The 15,815-nt window shown below is 40.4% G+C and overlaps 1 protein-coding gene across 1 annotated transcript in view; it reads left to right on the plus strand.

Annotated features, from left to right (window-relative positions):
- suclg2 (succinate-CoA ligase GDP-forming subunit beta) overlaps positions 1 to 15,815 on the plus strand; it is a 400,364-nt gene that overhangs the window by 229,493 nt on the left and 155,056 nt on the right. The window contains exons 4-7 of the mRNA XM_078209475.1: positions 1,095 to 1,185; positions 1,456 to 1,608; positions 1,965 to 2,054; positions 6,238 to 6,334. Coding sequence (XP_078065601.1) covers positions 1,095 to 1,185; positions 1,456 to 1,608; positions 1,965 to 2,054; positions 6,238 to 6,334 — 431 coding nt within the window. The remainder of the gene's footprint in view (positions 1 to 1,094; positions 1,186 to 1,455; positions 1,609 to 1,964; positions 2,055 to 6,237; positions 6,335 to 15,815) is intronic.

Consider the following 15,815-nt stretch of genomic DNA (forward strand, 5'->3'; position numbering starts at 1 on the left):
TCTGTTTCGCAGTCATCAGATTTCATAGTTCAGGTCATTCAAAATAAACAAAAACTGTAAGTAGTGGAGCTGGTTTATTGGTTTCTTTTGGCTTGGAGATGTATGTTTTTTCCAATATATCAACAACTCACTCTAGATCTGCAGATATTAAACATTGTTATTGTTGAAAAAAGATGTTAATTTGAACACAGTATGACATAGTATGCTGCTTGGGTCATTTTATCTATATATAAAGAACAATGCAATTTAAGGTGCGAATCACCGCTGGAGACCAATTTATTTATTTAGAATCATAGATTCCCTACAGTGCAGAAGGAGGCTATTCAGCCCATCGAATCTACACCAACTCTCTGACAAAGTATCTTACTCAGGCCCTCTCCCCCACCTTATCTCCGTAACCCCACACATTTATCATGGTCAACCCACCGAACCTGCATATTTTTGGATTGTGGATGTGAAACCGGGACACCCGGAGGAAACCCACACACACAGGAAGAATGGGCAAACTCCACACAGATAGTCACCCAAGGCCGGAATTGAACCCAGGTCCCTGGTGATCTGAGGCAGCAGTGCTAACCGGTACCTCTGCCACCGTACACTATTAAAATTATTTTCTGCATAAATTGAAAGACAAGTTGCTTTCTTTAAAGAAGTGTGGAGTAGAACTTTCAAAATCTCAATTAGCTTTTAAAATCTTGTGTGGCCAAGGTTCAAGATCAGCAGAGAAAACAGTCTTTGGGGAAATGAGCAGTGGACTAATTTAGCTGTTGCAGTGCCAAACTGTTGCCTATAGAGTGAGCTCTTAATACTTGAATAGCTCACTTGTGACTTCTAGTGGCAGCAACCTGTGCTGCAATAGAAGTGACTGGAGTATGATATATTTTGTCAGGAATTGAAAATTTAGGCAGGCTTGGGCTGTGGGCCAATGTGTCCATATATATATTTTTCAGCTTCTTTATTAAAAGATTTGTCAAGTTGGACACCGCTTATAGGGCTAGCAATATGTGTTGAATGTTAGGTTTGCAGGCAAGCTGTGAAAATGCAGTCAAGCTAAAATAAGAAAAAAGGTTCACATTTTAAAAATATATTTGCAGCCCTGATGATGTTGGGCAGCTGGCAAAGCAAATGCTCGGGTACAACCTCATTACAAAGCAGACTGCAAAGGAAGGCGTCAAAGTTAACAAGGTAAGGGGCAAGGACAAATGTGAAAATAAATGATTTGATGTTAGAAAAGCGTTATTTGTATAGTTAAATGCATTGATGATTTCAATTTTGAAGGGATTAAATTGGGTGGTTGAATGTATTGTTCGTATTACAAAAATTCCTTGACTAATCATTAAGAAGTTATTGCATGAAGTTAATAGTCCCAAAAGCAAAAGAATAATTTAAGACCAATAACTAAATTACAGTGCTATTCAGGTAAATAACATGTTTCTAATTGATGTGAACATGAAGGTGATGGTGGCAGAGGCCTTGGATATCGCCAGAGAAACATATTTAGCTATTCTGATGGACAGAGCCTGCAATGGACCTGTAATAGTTGGCAGCCCCCAGGGAGGAATGGACATTGAGGAAGTAGCAGCCACCAAACCCGAGTTGATATTTAAGGTATGCAGTGAATGAAAGGCGATCGTGAGAACTAAACTATATGTTGCTTAATACAAATCATTGCACTGTGGCCATGTCATTATGGAATTTTGCTAAGAATTTTTAAAATCTTTAACAGCACAGATATTTGTTTTTTGCTACTTCTCTGATCACATTATTTTGTCTGATCAGCATGTCATAAAACATCTAAAATTTACAAATCTTTACGTAAATTGTGCTATTATTGTTTTAAGGAAACATGCAAATTGTCAAGCAGCTTCCCACATTTTAATGTGTGAGGCATATGTTCTTCACATTCAGGATCTTGAAATGTATGTCAACATTTTTCAACTTATTCTGTTGGCTTTATTTCTTAGGAGGTAATTGATATCTTTGAAGGGGTTAGAGAAGATCAAGCACTTCGAATGGCTGCCAATATAGGATTCAAAGGTCCACTGCAGCAACAGGTAAAAGAGCAACAACTGTTTACATATGTCTCCTTTTACTTGAATAAAAAATGATTTATTATTTTGCTGATTATGCTGCTCCCAGTTTGGAAATCAAATTCTGTTCTGGAGGGAAATGAGAAAGCTGTCATTGTTACAACAGGCCCTTGCTGAATCTACTGAAAAAACTCAGTGCCTGTGACTAATGTGAACTGTGTGGCGTGGAACATTTCTCGCAAGTCAGATGCATTTACAAAATAATACTTCTTTTGAAGTTTAATAAAGAAAGTTACTTCACTCTATTACACTGCTTTAAGCTTTTGATCCATATTTACAACAAAATCTTGCATTTGAATGATCTTCCTGTTCATAAATGTTACTTCCTGTTGTTAATTTCTTCATTCATAATGATGAGTGCTTTAAGAGAATAGAAATTGAAGGTATATTTATGGCAGCGAGGAGCTTAGGTTCCACGAATTAGGAACCAAATTCCAGATTAATCAACCAAACCAGCACAAAAGATTGATAAAGCTTAAAAGGAAATGAGCCTAAAATCTTTTGTGTTCTCTGCAATCTTTTTTGCTAGTTCAAGATTTACTTCACCTGATCAGGCCTCTACTCAAATTTGACCGTGCCTCAAGGTTGAAATTCAGAGATTCTTCTGATTATACTGTTAGGGGTAGGCTCTTCAAATTTCACACATTTATTTAGGTGCACAAGTACCAATAGGCACATTTTTAAAGTTCTTTGGCCAACTTGTATTCAACATGAAGCAAAATCCTCGGGTGCTTCATAGGGGGAATATAAAACAAAATAGGACATCATGCCACATAAGGAGATATTAAATCAGATGACCAAAAGTTGATGAAAGAGGGAGGCTTTAAGGATCATCTTGTCGTAAGCCTTACACATGGTTGCTGCAATCTCTCCTAGCTCCCAACTATCACCGATCTTCTACTCTGCTCCAGCTGCTCCATCCCCTCCTATACACGAAATACACGTGGATGGCACGGTTGCACAGTGGCCAGCACTGCTGCCTCACAACTCCAGGGACCCGGGTTCAATTCCGGCCGTGGGTGACTGTGTGGAGTTTGTACATTCTCCCCGTGTCTGTGTGGGTTTCCTCTGGTTTCCTCCCACAGTCCAATGATGCGCAGGTGAGGTGGATTGGCCATGCTAATTGCCCCTTAGTGTCAGGGGGACTAGCAGGGTAAATATGTGGGGCTACGGGGATAGGGCCAGAGTGGGATTGTTGTTGGTGCAGGCTCAATGGGCTAAATGGCCTCCTTCTGCACTGTAGGGATTCTATGATTCTATAATCTGCCACATTTTTCTTTCTCTTTAACACTGAAAGAAGGTAATATGGACTCAAAGCTTTAACTCTGTTTCTCTCTCCATTGATGCTGCCAGACATGTTGGGGTTTTTTCAGCATTTTCTACTTTTATTTCAGATTTCCAGCATCTGCAGAATTTTGCTTTTATTATGGATTATTCATAGACTGTTGCTCGGAAGAGGATAGAGTTGGTAGTTGGGGAATGGAATTTGAAAACATATAAAATTAATCTATTAAAAAACCGACTAATATGCACGCGTTAAACGGTTCAGGTTTTTTTTGCCATTGTCTATTATTTTAAACAGTAAGAAGTTTAACAACACCAGGTTAAAGTCCAACAGGTTTATTTGGTAGCAAAAGCCACACAAGCTTTCGGAGCTCTAAGCCCCTTCTTCAGGTGAGTGGGAATTCTGTTCACAAACAGAGCTTATAAAGACACAGACTCAATTTACATGAATAATGGTTGGAATGCGAATACTTACAACTAATCAAGTCTTTAAGAAACAAAACAATGTGAATGGAGAGAGCATCAAGACAGGCTAAAAAGATGTGTATTGTCTCCAGACAAGACAGCCAGTGAAACTCTGCAGGTCCACGCAACTGTGGGAGTTACAAATAGTGTGACATGAACCCAATATCTCAGTTGAGGCCGTCCTCGTGTGTGCGGAACTTGGCTATCAGTTTCTGCTCAGCGACTCTGCGCTGTCGTGTGTCGCGAAGGCCGCCTTGGAGAACGCTTACCCGAATATCAGAGGCCGAATGCCCGTGACCGCTGAAGTGCTCCCCAACAGGAAGAGAACAGTCTTGCCTGGTGATTGTCGAGCGGTGTTCATTCATCCGTTGTCGCAGCGTCTGCATAGTTTCCCCAATGTACCATGCCTCGGGACATCCTTTCTTGCAGCGTATCAGGTAGACAACGTTGGCCGAATTGCAAGAGTATGTACCGTGTACCTGGTGGATGGTGTTCTCACGTGAAATGATGGCATCTGTGTCGATGATCCTGCACGTCTTGCAGAGGTTGCTGTGGCAGGGTTGTGTGGTGTCATGGTCACTGTTCTCCTGAAGGCTGGGTAGTTTGCTGCGGACAATGGTCTGTTTGAGGTTGTGCGGTTGTTTGAAGGCAAGAAGTGGGGGTGTGGGGATGGCCTTGGCGAGATGTTCGTCTTCATCAATGACATGTTGAAGGCCCCGGAGAAGATGCCGTAGCTTCTCCGCTCCGGGGAAGTACTTCCCCGGAGTACCTTCCCCAGTACTTCCCCGGAGCGGAGAAGCTACGGCATCTCCTCCGGAGCCTTCAACATGTCATTGATGAAGACGAACATCTCGCCAAGGCCATCCCCACACCCCCACTTCTTGCCTTCAAACAACCGCACAACCTCAAACAGACCATTGTCCGCAGCAAACTACCCAGCCTTCAGGAGAACAGTGACCATGACACCACACAACCCTGCCACAGCAACCTCTGCAGGACGTGCCGGATCATCGACACAGATGCCATCATCTCACGTGAGAACACCATCCACCAGGTACACGGTACATACTCTTGCAATTCGGCCAACGTTGTCTACCTGATACGCTGCAAGAAAGGATGTCCCGAGGCATGGTACATTGGGGAAACTATGCAGACGCTGCGACAACGGATGAATGAACACCGCTCGACAATCACCAGGCAAGACTGTTCTCTTCCTGTTGGGGAGCACTTCAGCAGTCACGGGCATTCGGCCTCTGATATTCGGGTAAGCGTTCTCCAAGGCGGCCTTCGCGATACACGACAGCGCAGAGTCGCTGAGCAGAAACTGATAGCCAAGTTCCGCACACACGAGGACGGCCTCAACCGGGATATTGGGTTCATGTCACACTATTTGTAACTCCCACAGTTGCGTGGACCTGCAGAGTTTCACTGGCTGTCTTGTCTGGAGACAATACACATCTTTTTAGCCTGTCTTGATGCTCTCTCCATTCACATTGTTTTGTTTCTTAAAGACTTGATTAGTTGTAAGTATTCGCATTCCAACCATTATTCATGTAAATTGAGTCTGTGTCTTTATAAGCTCTGTTTGTGAACAGAATTCCCACTCACCTGAAGAAGGGGCTTAGAGCTCCGAAAGCTTGTGTGGCTTTGGCTACCAAATAAACCTGTTGGACTTTAACCTGGTGTTGTTAAACTTCTTACTGTGTTTACCCCAGTCCAACGCCGGCATCTCCACATTATTATTTTAAAACCAGTTACTCAGGTGGAAGATTGGACACATTTAAAATTCTGATTTTTCTTTTGCTATTTAGCTATATGAATAAAAGTGAACAGATTACCACTCTTACATACATCAAAGAATACTTCTAATGGAAAGAAAATTTTTAAAAATTACACTGCCCAATTGTGTTTGTATATGGAAGACTAGCAAGTGAGATTTCAAGCCCATTTGGAGCACAAATTCCTGATTTTGCCCAAAGTGGAAGCTCGGACTGTTGATGTTCTTTTTAATATTCTGGTCTTTGATATCATATTCCTCTGGTCCGATGGCATTATATTAATATCAAAACTTGTGTTGTGTCCTGTTAAAGGGATAACTTTATAACTGGCAGTACTTTACTTTGAGTGGCTTGAATTGCTTTCTCTTAAATGAATGAGAGATAAGTGGAAGTGATCCTCCCCACCATTTTAAACATATTTATCTCTGTGTAATGATAGGTAATGTTAGCCTAAGGAGGAGCTTTAAAGTTAAGTGAAAAGAAGTGTCATTACATTTGACGTAGAGCTAGCATTGTTACCGTTTTGATTTGAATAATTTTGTTCAGATTTCAGAATAATCTTGCCTCTGTTCACCTTTGTTCATTTTTAATTGATAATTGAATTTTGGTTTCTTAAACAGGCTGCCGAAGAGATTCAGAAACTGTATAGTCTATTTTTGAAAGTTGATGCCACTCAGGTAGAAGTGAATCCCTTTGGTGAAACGCCAGATGGACAAGGTAAGGGTCGAAAGAAATGTGTGTTTATTTGCTTTTGTGTATGCACCAAAAGAAATAATTAGCAAACACATACTTGCAAACAATAATTCATTTGTGCCCAACATAATTTCAGTATTGAATAATGAAGCTTTCATCAACTGTGAACAAATAGCCTGAGCAGCTAAATCTGTGCGCTGACTCTCTTCTGACTTTGTAATTGTGAGATAAGACCACACTACCTACAGTCAAGGATGTTGAATTCTCTAATGATCACAATAAGCAAAACCTGATTTACCAGTCTTGTCCTGATAAAGGAATAAAGCAGCACTTCTGTCACTGAGGTTCCCTTTCTTTACAGCACTGAAAGGAGGAATAACCACTGGGAACTACATAAGCTGGTTTAGATGCAGCTATTTTCTGAGTAAGCCCTGTGAAGGCTATTGATTTCAAAATGCTTATTCAGTATTGTTCTTTGTTCCTACAAAATAGGAACCATCTGCAGGGATAAATCAATCTGCCAATAATTTGATAAAATTTGGAGCATAATAAGCTGTTTTTTCCCCTTCACATGTTCCATAAATATTTGAATGCATGAGTGGATGCGTCATAGATGTTTTCAAGATAAGTTGGAGGTGTTTCGATTGCAGGGCCCTGCTTATCCATGGCAGCAAATATTTTTCCTAATGTCAGCCTAACTAGAAATGGCCTCTTCCTCCAACTGGATTCCTCCTATTTGCTCAACTGCATATCCATCTTTTTCTATTTCTCTCTTCCCACCTTACCAGGGCCTTCCTTCCTTCCTCCCTCAATAATTCGTCCACCCGTCCCTCACGCAGAAATGGGTTTCTGTGTTTCCTTCTCCCCCTTGAGTGATACCTGTGTTCTGACTTCCCCTCACACTTTTCCTTCTGCATCTTGATAGGATCTGTATCTTGGTAGGATAGCTGCATCAAGACCACCTTCCGAACCCACGATTGCTTCCATTCAGAAGGACAAGGACAGCAGATACACCACCTGCAATTTCCTCTGCGAGCCACTCACCATCCTGACTTGGAAATATGTCGCCATTCCTTTGCAGTTGCTAAGTCAAAATCCTGGAATTCCCTCCCTAATGGCAACTGGTGATGGGCAATAAATGCTGGCCAGCCAGCGATGCCCATGTCCCATGAATGAATAAAACAAAAATCTTCTCCCACCCCACTCCATCACTACCTTAAGAGGCTTCATAATTACCATGTGATTGTGATAATTGTGATTATTTTGATCTGAGAGCAGTTTTAGAATCATAGAATCATAGAAACCCTACAGTGCAGAAGGAGGCCATTCGGCCCATCGAGTCTGCACTGACCACAATCCCACCCAGGCCCTACCCCACATATTTTACCCGCTAATCCCTCTAACCTACGCATCCCAGGACTCTAAGGGACAATTTTTAACCTGGCCAATCAACCTAACCCGCACATCTTTTGGACTGTGGGAGGAAACCGGAGCACCCGGAGGAAACCCACGCAGACACGAGGAGAATGTGCAAACTCCACACAGACATTGACCCGAGCCGGGAATCGAACCCGGGACCCTGGAGCTGTGAAGCAGCAGTGCTAACCACTGTGCTACCGTGCCGCCCATATAAATTGTAAAATGCTGAGGACCCAGCACAGCACTCGCCACATCATGCCAAACGGAAAATGACTTTATGCCAACTCTTTTGTTTCCTCGTAGCTAGCCAGTCTTCAATCCATGCCAATATGTTGCCCTTTACCTTACAAGCTTTTATTTCCTGCAATAACCTTTGATGTGGTAATTTATCAGATACCTTCTGGAAATCTGGGTATATTGCATCCACTGGTTTGCTTTACCCACAGTACGAGATTCCTTCCAAGAACTCCAATAAATTGGTTAAGCACCTTTCACAAAGCCATATTAACTCTGCCTGATTGCCTTGAATTTTTCCAAGTGCTCTGCTATAACATCTCAAATAATGGCTTCTAACATTTCCCCTGCCACAGATATTAGGGTAGCTGTCCTGTTGTTTCCTGCTTTCTATCTCCCTCAGTTTTTGAATTAAAGTGGAAAGAGTTTACCTAATTTTTAAAGTATTTTAAAATTTAAACGTTATTTCATTTACAAACATGGAAATTTACTACTGTCCATTAATCAGCTTGCAGGGTAAAATGCTCTTTTTTTTAACCAAGAAAGATCCTGTAGAACCAAGCCGACAGCTGTTAGAACAAAAAACAGTACAGCACAGGAACAGGGTCCTTCGGCCCTCCAAGCCTGAGCCGATCATGATGCCGGCCTAAACTAAAACTGTATGCATTTATGGAATCCATATCTTCCGTTCCCATCCTGTTTGTCTAGATGCCCCTTAAATGCTGCTATTGTACCTGCTCCCACAGCCTCCTTGGGCAGCGCATTCCAGATATTCACCATCCTCTGTGTAAAAGAATAACTTGCCTCGCACATCTCCTCTAAACATTTCCCCACGCACCTTAAACCTATGTCTCCTGGTACTTAACTTTTCTACCCTAGGAAAGGGCATCTGACCGTCCACTATGTCCATGCCGCTCATAATCTTGTAAACCTCTATCAGGTCACCCCTCAACTCCATCGTTCCAAACCAAGTTTATCCAGCCTCTCATGGCCCTCCAGACCAGGCACCATCCTGGTAAACTTCTTCTGTACCCTCTCCAAAGCATTTTACATTGGCTGTAATGGGAAATTTGCTTAATGTTATTTTACTTAAGGTTGCACTTTTCACAATAACAGCTATATTGTTAAGTGAGGAATTACTGTATTAACTTAACAGGACGTTCTTTTCTGATTGAAAGAAAGGAGTTTTGAAAGTAACAAAAATAAAATGAATTCATTCCCAAATGGCAAATAGTGTCTTTCAGTCAAATTGAACAAATCTTCTTTTCTTTTCTGATTAAATAACTATATTGATTTGATTTGATGTGATTTATTATTGTCACATGTATTAACATACAGTGAAAGCATTGTTTCTTGTGCGCTGTACAGACAAAGCATACCATTCATAGAGAAGGAAACGAGAGAGTGCAGAATGTAGTGTTACAGTCATAGTTAGGGTGTAGAGAAAGATCAACTTAATGCAAGGTAAGTCCATTCAAAAGTCTGACAGCAACAGGGAAGAAGCTGTTCTTGATACGTGACCCCAGACTTTTGTATCTTTTTCCTGAAGGAAGAAGGTGGAAGAGAGAATGTCCGGGGTATGTGGGGTCCTTAATTATGCTGGCTGCTTTGTTGAGGCAGCGGGAAGTGTAGACAGAGTCAATGTATGGGAGGCTGGCTTGCGTGATGGATTGGACAATATTCACGACCTTTTATAGTTCCTTGCGGTCTTGGGCAGAGCAGGAGCCATACCAAGCTGCAATACAACCAGAAGGAATGCTTTCTATGGTGCATCTGTAAAAGTTGGTGAGAGTCGTAGCTGACATGCCAAATTTCCTTAGTCTTCTGAGAAAGTAGAAGAGTTGGTGGGCTTTCTTAACTATAGTGTCGCATGGGGGGACCAGAACAGGTTGTTGGTGATCTGGACACCTAAAAACCTGAAGCTCTCGACCCTTTGCCAGTATTGTCAATACTCTGAGTGAAGTTTGTTGAATATCATGTTAAAAACATGTATTTTTGGAATGATTATACACCCAGACTGAGAAGGAAGTAAATCTTGTGCCTTTCACACTTGTATCTCTCTTCTATTTAATGTTTTCCCCAGTAATATGAATAAAGGAATGTTGGATGTACCCACAACTTTAGTTATAATATTGTGCCCCACTCAACCTCTCGTATTTTTTACTTAACGTATATCCATGGTTTCTGTTCAGCTTTGAAGTCAATGTTTCCTCAATTATTTTAAAGCTATTTAGCATCTTTTGCTAATTTTCTAGCCGAACAGCTGTGACTAACATTGTAGTGTTGTCCATATGATAAAAGAAGTAGTTTTGTGTATAAATGTGTATATGAACTTGTAGGCCAGAATTTTACCGGCACACCCGCCCTGATTGTGGGGGCGGGCCAGGCTCAAAGAACAGCATTCTCCATTGGCCTCGGGCAGGATCGTACGAACCTCGGGCAGATGTGCCAGTAAAATTCCACCCATTGTGTGTGAAATAAAGTTGAAAAATAATGCTGGAGCAATACAAGATGCCAACCCAGTTGATGTGTCATTGCAAGTAGATGATTTTATTTTGTATCTTCAAATGATCTGCTGATTGGCCAGAAAATGTTATTTTTGTGGCCATCCCCCAGTGCATCATTTAAATGGGAAGGAACAACTGGAGGAAGCATTAAGCAATAGAGATGTATTCTAAACCTTGCAAAGATTAAAAGGATATTTAAGGCCCTGGCCTGTGAATCCAAAAATTAACCCTGATGGAGTTGAAACCAAACATTGTGGTGTAGCATATTACATGCTGTTGGCAAAAAGGCAGTCTGCATACTCTTAAATAAATAGGTTGTAAATTTTAAAATCCTTTATACTTTTCGTCATTATTGGAGCTAAAGCTCAGTGTTTATTCTATTTGTTTAATTATTGTAAGCAAATCAGGTTGAAATATACAAACCCAAATCAAATGTAGAATGATATGGAGAGGAATATAGTGCAGTGCACGATCAGTGTAGTAACAGCTCTAAAAATATAACTAAATCTAATGATTTGCTTTAAATGTAAAATAACACCTTGGGTAGGCAACTTGTGCATCATATTAAGGCCTTGTGATAATGCATCAACTGAGATGAAATGGAGCTGTAGCTTTTGTTGGAGTTTTTGTTCGAAGACTAGCACTATCTCTTTCTTACACTGGGGACTTAACTGCCCTATTGGAAGTTATTTTATGTTGAGCACTCTCCAGCACTGTCAAGTAGAACATACTTTAGAAGCTGGGCTCCAGAATATGGAAGGAGTTTACTGCCTAAACTCTGGATCCTAACCCTCTACTTAAAAAAAACTTTCAATGGAAACCATCTATGCTACTTTCCTCTGTTATGTTTGACCTTCACTGCAGAATTCTGCAGTCATTATCTTGCAAATGCTAAGATTTTCTCGAAGAGTAATTTTTTAGTATTGCCAGAATTGACCTTTCAATGCTTTTTTTATCCAACAATACCGGGACAAGCTCTGGTTCTGTCTATGCTTTACTAAAGTCTATCATTTTCTTATCCATTTTTGCTTTCAGCTGTTTTTAATGGGCCCTTGCTTTTTCTCTCATTCTGTCCCATTTGCTTTGATATTATATGCAGGTTTTTTTCTCATTCCCTTTTTGCACTTACTGTTGTTTTTGTATCCTTCTATTGCCTCGTAAAGCTGTTTGATTTCTATTTGTGTATGTTTCTTCTTTTAGCTTAATACTTATCTCATTGGTTTATTGTGATTGTTCAACTATGCAAATGGAAGATGTGCCTTTTGGGCACATGTACGGTCTTGAAAAGTGTTGGGGCTTAAGTATCTTAAGTTGAATGTGAATTTTTTAATAATGCTTAAATAACTCTCTTGCAAAATTTGTGTTGGTCTACAAAATGTCATTTTTTAATCATGCTTTTTAAAAATACATTTTATTTGAAATTGCCAATAATCAGAATGGTACTTGCATAGAATTAGTGTTGAGAGTCTAGACAAGGCTTGCCCAACACATGGCCAGTGGCCAATACCTGGCCCATCAGGCCTCCAAAACTGTCCCACAGATCCCGTGTTTAAAATGTTGACAAATGAATGAGAAGATTCCTCAAAGAACTGCTCCTCCGTCCACAGGCCGTTTCTCTACCATTTTGCTGTTGTTAGGATGACTAGTGAGCTAATCAACAGCAAAGAGAGAACCAGTCTCTGATTGGAGGAACAGCTTTCTTTAGCGGAGAGTCTGTTGGGGAAGGTGGGAGGTTTTCAGGGAAGGGGGTCCAGTGGCTGCTGGGCTTGGGGTAGCAGGGAGCGACTACTGGCAGGGGGAAGAGACTGGCTGCTAGTGTTAGGGGAGTGAGGCAAGAGAACTCAGCAAGTTGTTTCCTTCCTTCATACCTCAACAGTTTATTGTAATTAATATTTGATGTTGCGCCAAACCACATTTGCTCATTGATCCCTTCAGTGGGAAACAAATTGAAATGCAGCTCCTTGCACCAAAGCCGGCCCCCCTGGCCTGCATTAACTGACCAACTAACGATAGCACTAACTAACGATAGTGTACCAAATTAATTTTAAACTAAAAGTATGGCAGTTTGGAGAAAGTATCCAAAATTCCTAGATACCTGACATATTTCACATAGGATTGAGAAGAAGGAGTTGACTTCTCAGTTTCATGTTTATTTTTATGATGTGGAGATGCGAAACATGTTGGTTTCGTGTGAATATGAAACCTGTTGGACTTTAGCCAGGTGTTGTGAGACTTCTTTATTTTTACTTAGTTTTTTATTGGGGAACTATTTTAAATTGTTGAAAGATAATTCTGCATGACTTTTCATTGTGGCAAAGTCTAAATTCCCACCACCCTCTTATATGTACTGCAGTTCAGAAACAGTGAAATTATTGATTACATTAGTGGAACTCTTTCAACTAACCCTACGTGCATAATCCTGTTTGAAAGATAATTCTTCACACCAGTAGGCAACTGATAAAAGGGCACTGGAAACTGTATTTGTAATACACTTAAGTTCTCCTTGTGTATTTGATATTGGGCCAAACTTTCACCTGGTTGAGAGGGAACAGCCACAGGATTTTTGAGGAAATCTAATTTTCCTCTCCATTCCAGATCCAGTGCCATTTCCCTCTAGCCTTTTGTGGGTTGTGATTCCCCAGTGTGCAGAACACACACCAACACCCGGTGAAGTCAGGTTCCCAATGTTAAACGGGGCATGAAAATCAAATTTCCTCCTGCACACCATGTTTTTCTGGTGGTGCAGGATTTTGGAAGGCCATTGAAAGCAAAGCAGGTTTGAGCTCATTAAGAAAGTGGAATCCCTACTGAGCGAGTCTGGAATATACTGAAAGACATCTTCAAATGTCACCATTAGATGCTGTATATGTTTTAACGCGGTGGGTGTTTTATCATAGGGATCTGTCCTTTAATGGTTGGTTGATGCTTACATTGACCAGCCTTGTGTATTTGCTCATGTGCATTACTGTGTTTTCTACCAATAGGCCAAATGTATCATTAGGCAGTGTGATATATGTCACAAAATAATCCCTAATTCCCTTGGTGCCCAAAAATCTATTGGTCTTCGTCTTGAACACACTCATTGCCTGAGCATCCACAGCCCTCTGGAATAGTGTTGCAAAGATTCACAACTCTTGAGTGAAAAGCTTCCCCTCCTCCTCCTCAGTTTTAAATGGCTGATCCATTATCCTGATAATGTCACCTGCCTCTGTCCTACTCTTAGCAACCACCTTTCTTATAATACATGGAGAAAAACTTAGTGTTGTCCTGATATTGCTACCAAGCTTATTCTCACAACACCAGGTTAAAGTCCAACAGGTTTATTTGGTAGCACGAGCTTTCGGAGCAGCTGTCTTATGTCTTCAAAAGTCCTTACCTAAATTTAAAATCTGGGTTCAATATGTTATTTTCTCCCTCACAACATAATAATTGGGTTCAATTATGTTATTGTCACTTTAAGCCAGGTGTTCCTTACCATGAGAATCCTGACCGAATTCAGGCTCAGTACTCAATGCTAAACCTAAAATGGCCTGTTCTCTTGGTTCACGGGCCTGTTGCTCCAGAAACCTGTCTCAATACACTCAATAAATTTGAGCATTTAGAACCTGAACTTGTCCTACTTTCTTTAATCTGTACGAAAACTGAAGTTTTATCAGTTTGTAGCCAGGCTTCAGTGATGGCCACCATGCCATATTCTGTAAGCTAAATTTGAGCTTCTAACTCATTTGTTTTATTTCTTATGCCATATGCATCAATGCAAAAAACTTTTCTTTAGATAGCAGATCTTACCCTGACCTTTGACTAGTGCTGTTCATCTTTCATATTTTAATTTACCGCATTTCTTGTTTGTAATCACTTCTACTGTATCATTATCAATTAGTTCATTATGTCCTATATTGTTTCTGAACTTGAAGTATTTATATTCTCTTCAACGCTATTGATGATTTGGACTTTGCTCCCATTTCTTTTATCATCACACTATTTTTCCTTTTTCTTTTTGCTCTCCCTCTCTATTGGTTTAAAGTGCATTTTACAGAGTTGGTATTCAGAGGAAGCTGAATCATAGAACGTTAACAGGAAGGTGTTAAGAACCCTGCTGATGTTACCTGCGAGAGTGTCTGAAAACCCCGAAGGGTAACTTGAAACACTGGTTCTTAGTGGTGTATATGTGTTTGGCATAATGTGAGGAACAATGTACAACCCAGTGAGGAACTAGTTCAGTCATCATTTAAACAATTAATAAAGAGTATTTATTAAAGTAAAAAAAAACACATGACAAGAAAGACTAATGTACGCTGTTACTTGGGTATTAATAAAGCTTGTGTGGCTTTTGCTACCAAATAAACCTGTTGGACTTTAACCTGGTGTTGTTAAACTTCTTACTGTATTAATAACTCAACACCTTTATCTGAAATTACCTCTTGTTCCCAAAATGTACCCACATTGACTGCCTCACTAGGACACCCTTTTTTCCAAACAACATCCACTTTAGTAACTCTATAAGTCAAATCCAGCTTATAGTTACCACACAGTACAGCTTAGATGACCAAGTCTAGGAAAATGTCCTTTGCTGGTTTCAGCAAAAGGATGAAACTGTCATCTTTTGGAGATCATCTGTAATCTGCCATGGCTCTAAATGTTAGCTGGAACAGGCCTCTGTAGCTCTGATCATAGATGGAATTGGCCTGTCTGAAGATTTTAGCCTGTCTTGTTGTTAGATGGAAAACTAGCCTCCTTCCCGGATGAGGAGGGTGCTAGCAGTTACACCGTTCAACTGCTTTGATATCGGATTCAGCTGCCTCTCTCTCGAATTCCTTGCCTTTAGGCGCTGTCATTTGTATAACCTTTGATCTGTTGTAAACAGTTTCTCTGATGTGGCAATTTGCACCTCAATTTCTCGAGACACTTGCTAATCGTGTTACTGTTTGTTTGGTATTTTGTTTTCATCTCAAGTTCACTGTTAACCTCATTAACTTGTAAATTCTTAACATGTCCCCTCTTAAAAATGAAACGTCTAAATTTGAAAGACACTTTCATTTCTGAATCATTTCTTAGCTGTTCTACCTTATCAACCACTACAAATATTTAAGAGCATGAATTAACATAAAATATACTCCAGAGAATTTGCACCCATTGGTCCCAAAAGTCTCTTTTATACTCGTGATGAAACATCTGCAATGATTTTAACTTAAATAGTTGTAACAACAGACTCCATCAGAATAACCTGGTATTCCAATCTCAAAATTGTTCCAGAAATTTTAGGGGATTATGATCCATGTAAATGACTGTTTCTGCGGGATTACTGGCAATGTAAATCTCAAAATGTTATGATGCTAGTACCAAGC

Source organism: Mustelus asterias, chromosome 3 (assembly GCF_964213995.1).
Source record: "Mustelus asterias chromosome 3, sMusAst1.hap1.1, whole genome shotgun sequence".
Taxonomy (NCBI): domain Eukaryota; kingdom Metazoa; phylum Chordata; class Chondrichthyes; order Carcharhiniformes; family Triakidae; genus Mustelus; species Mustelus asterias.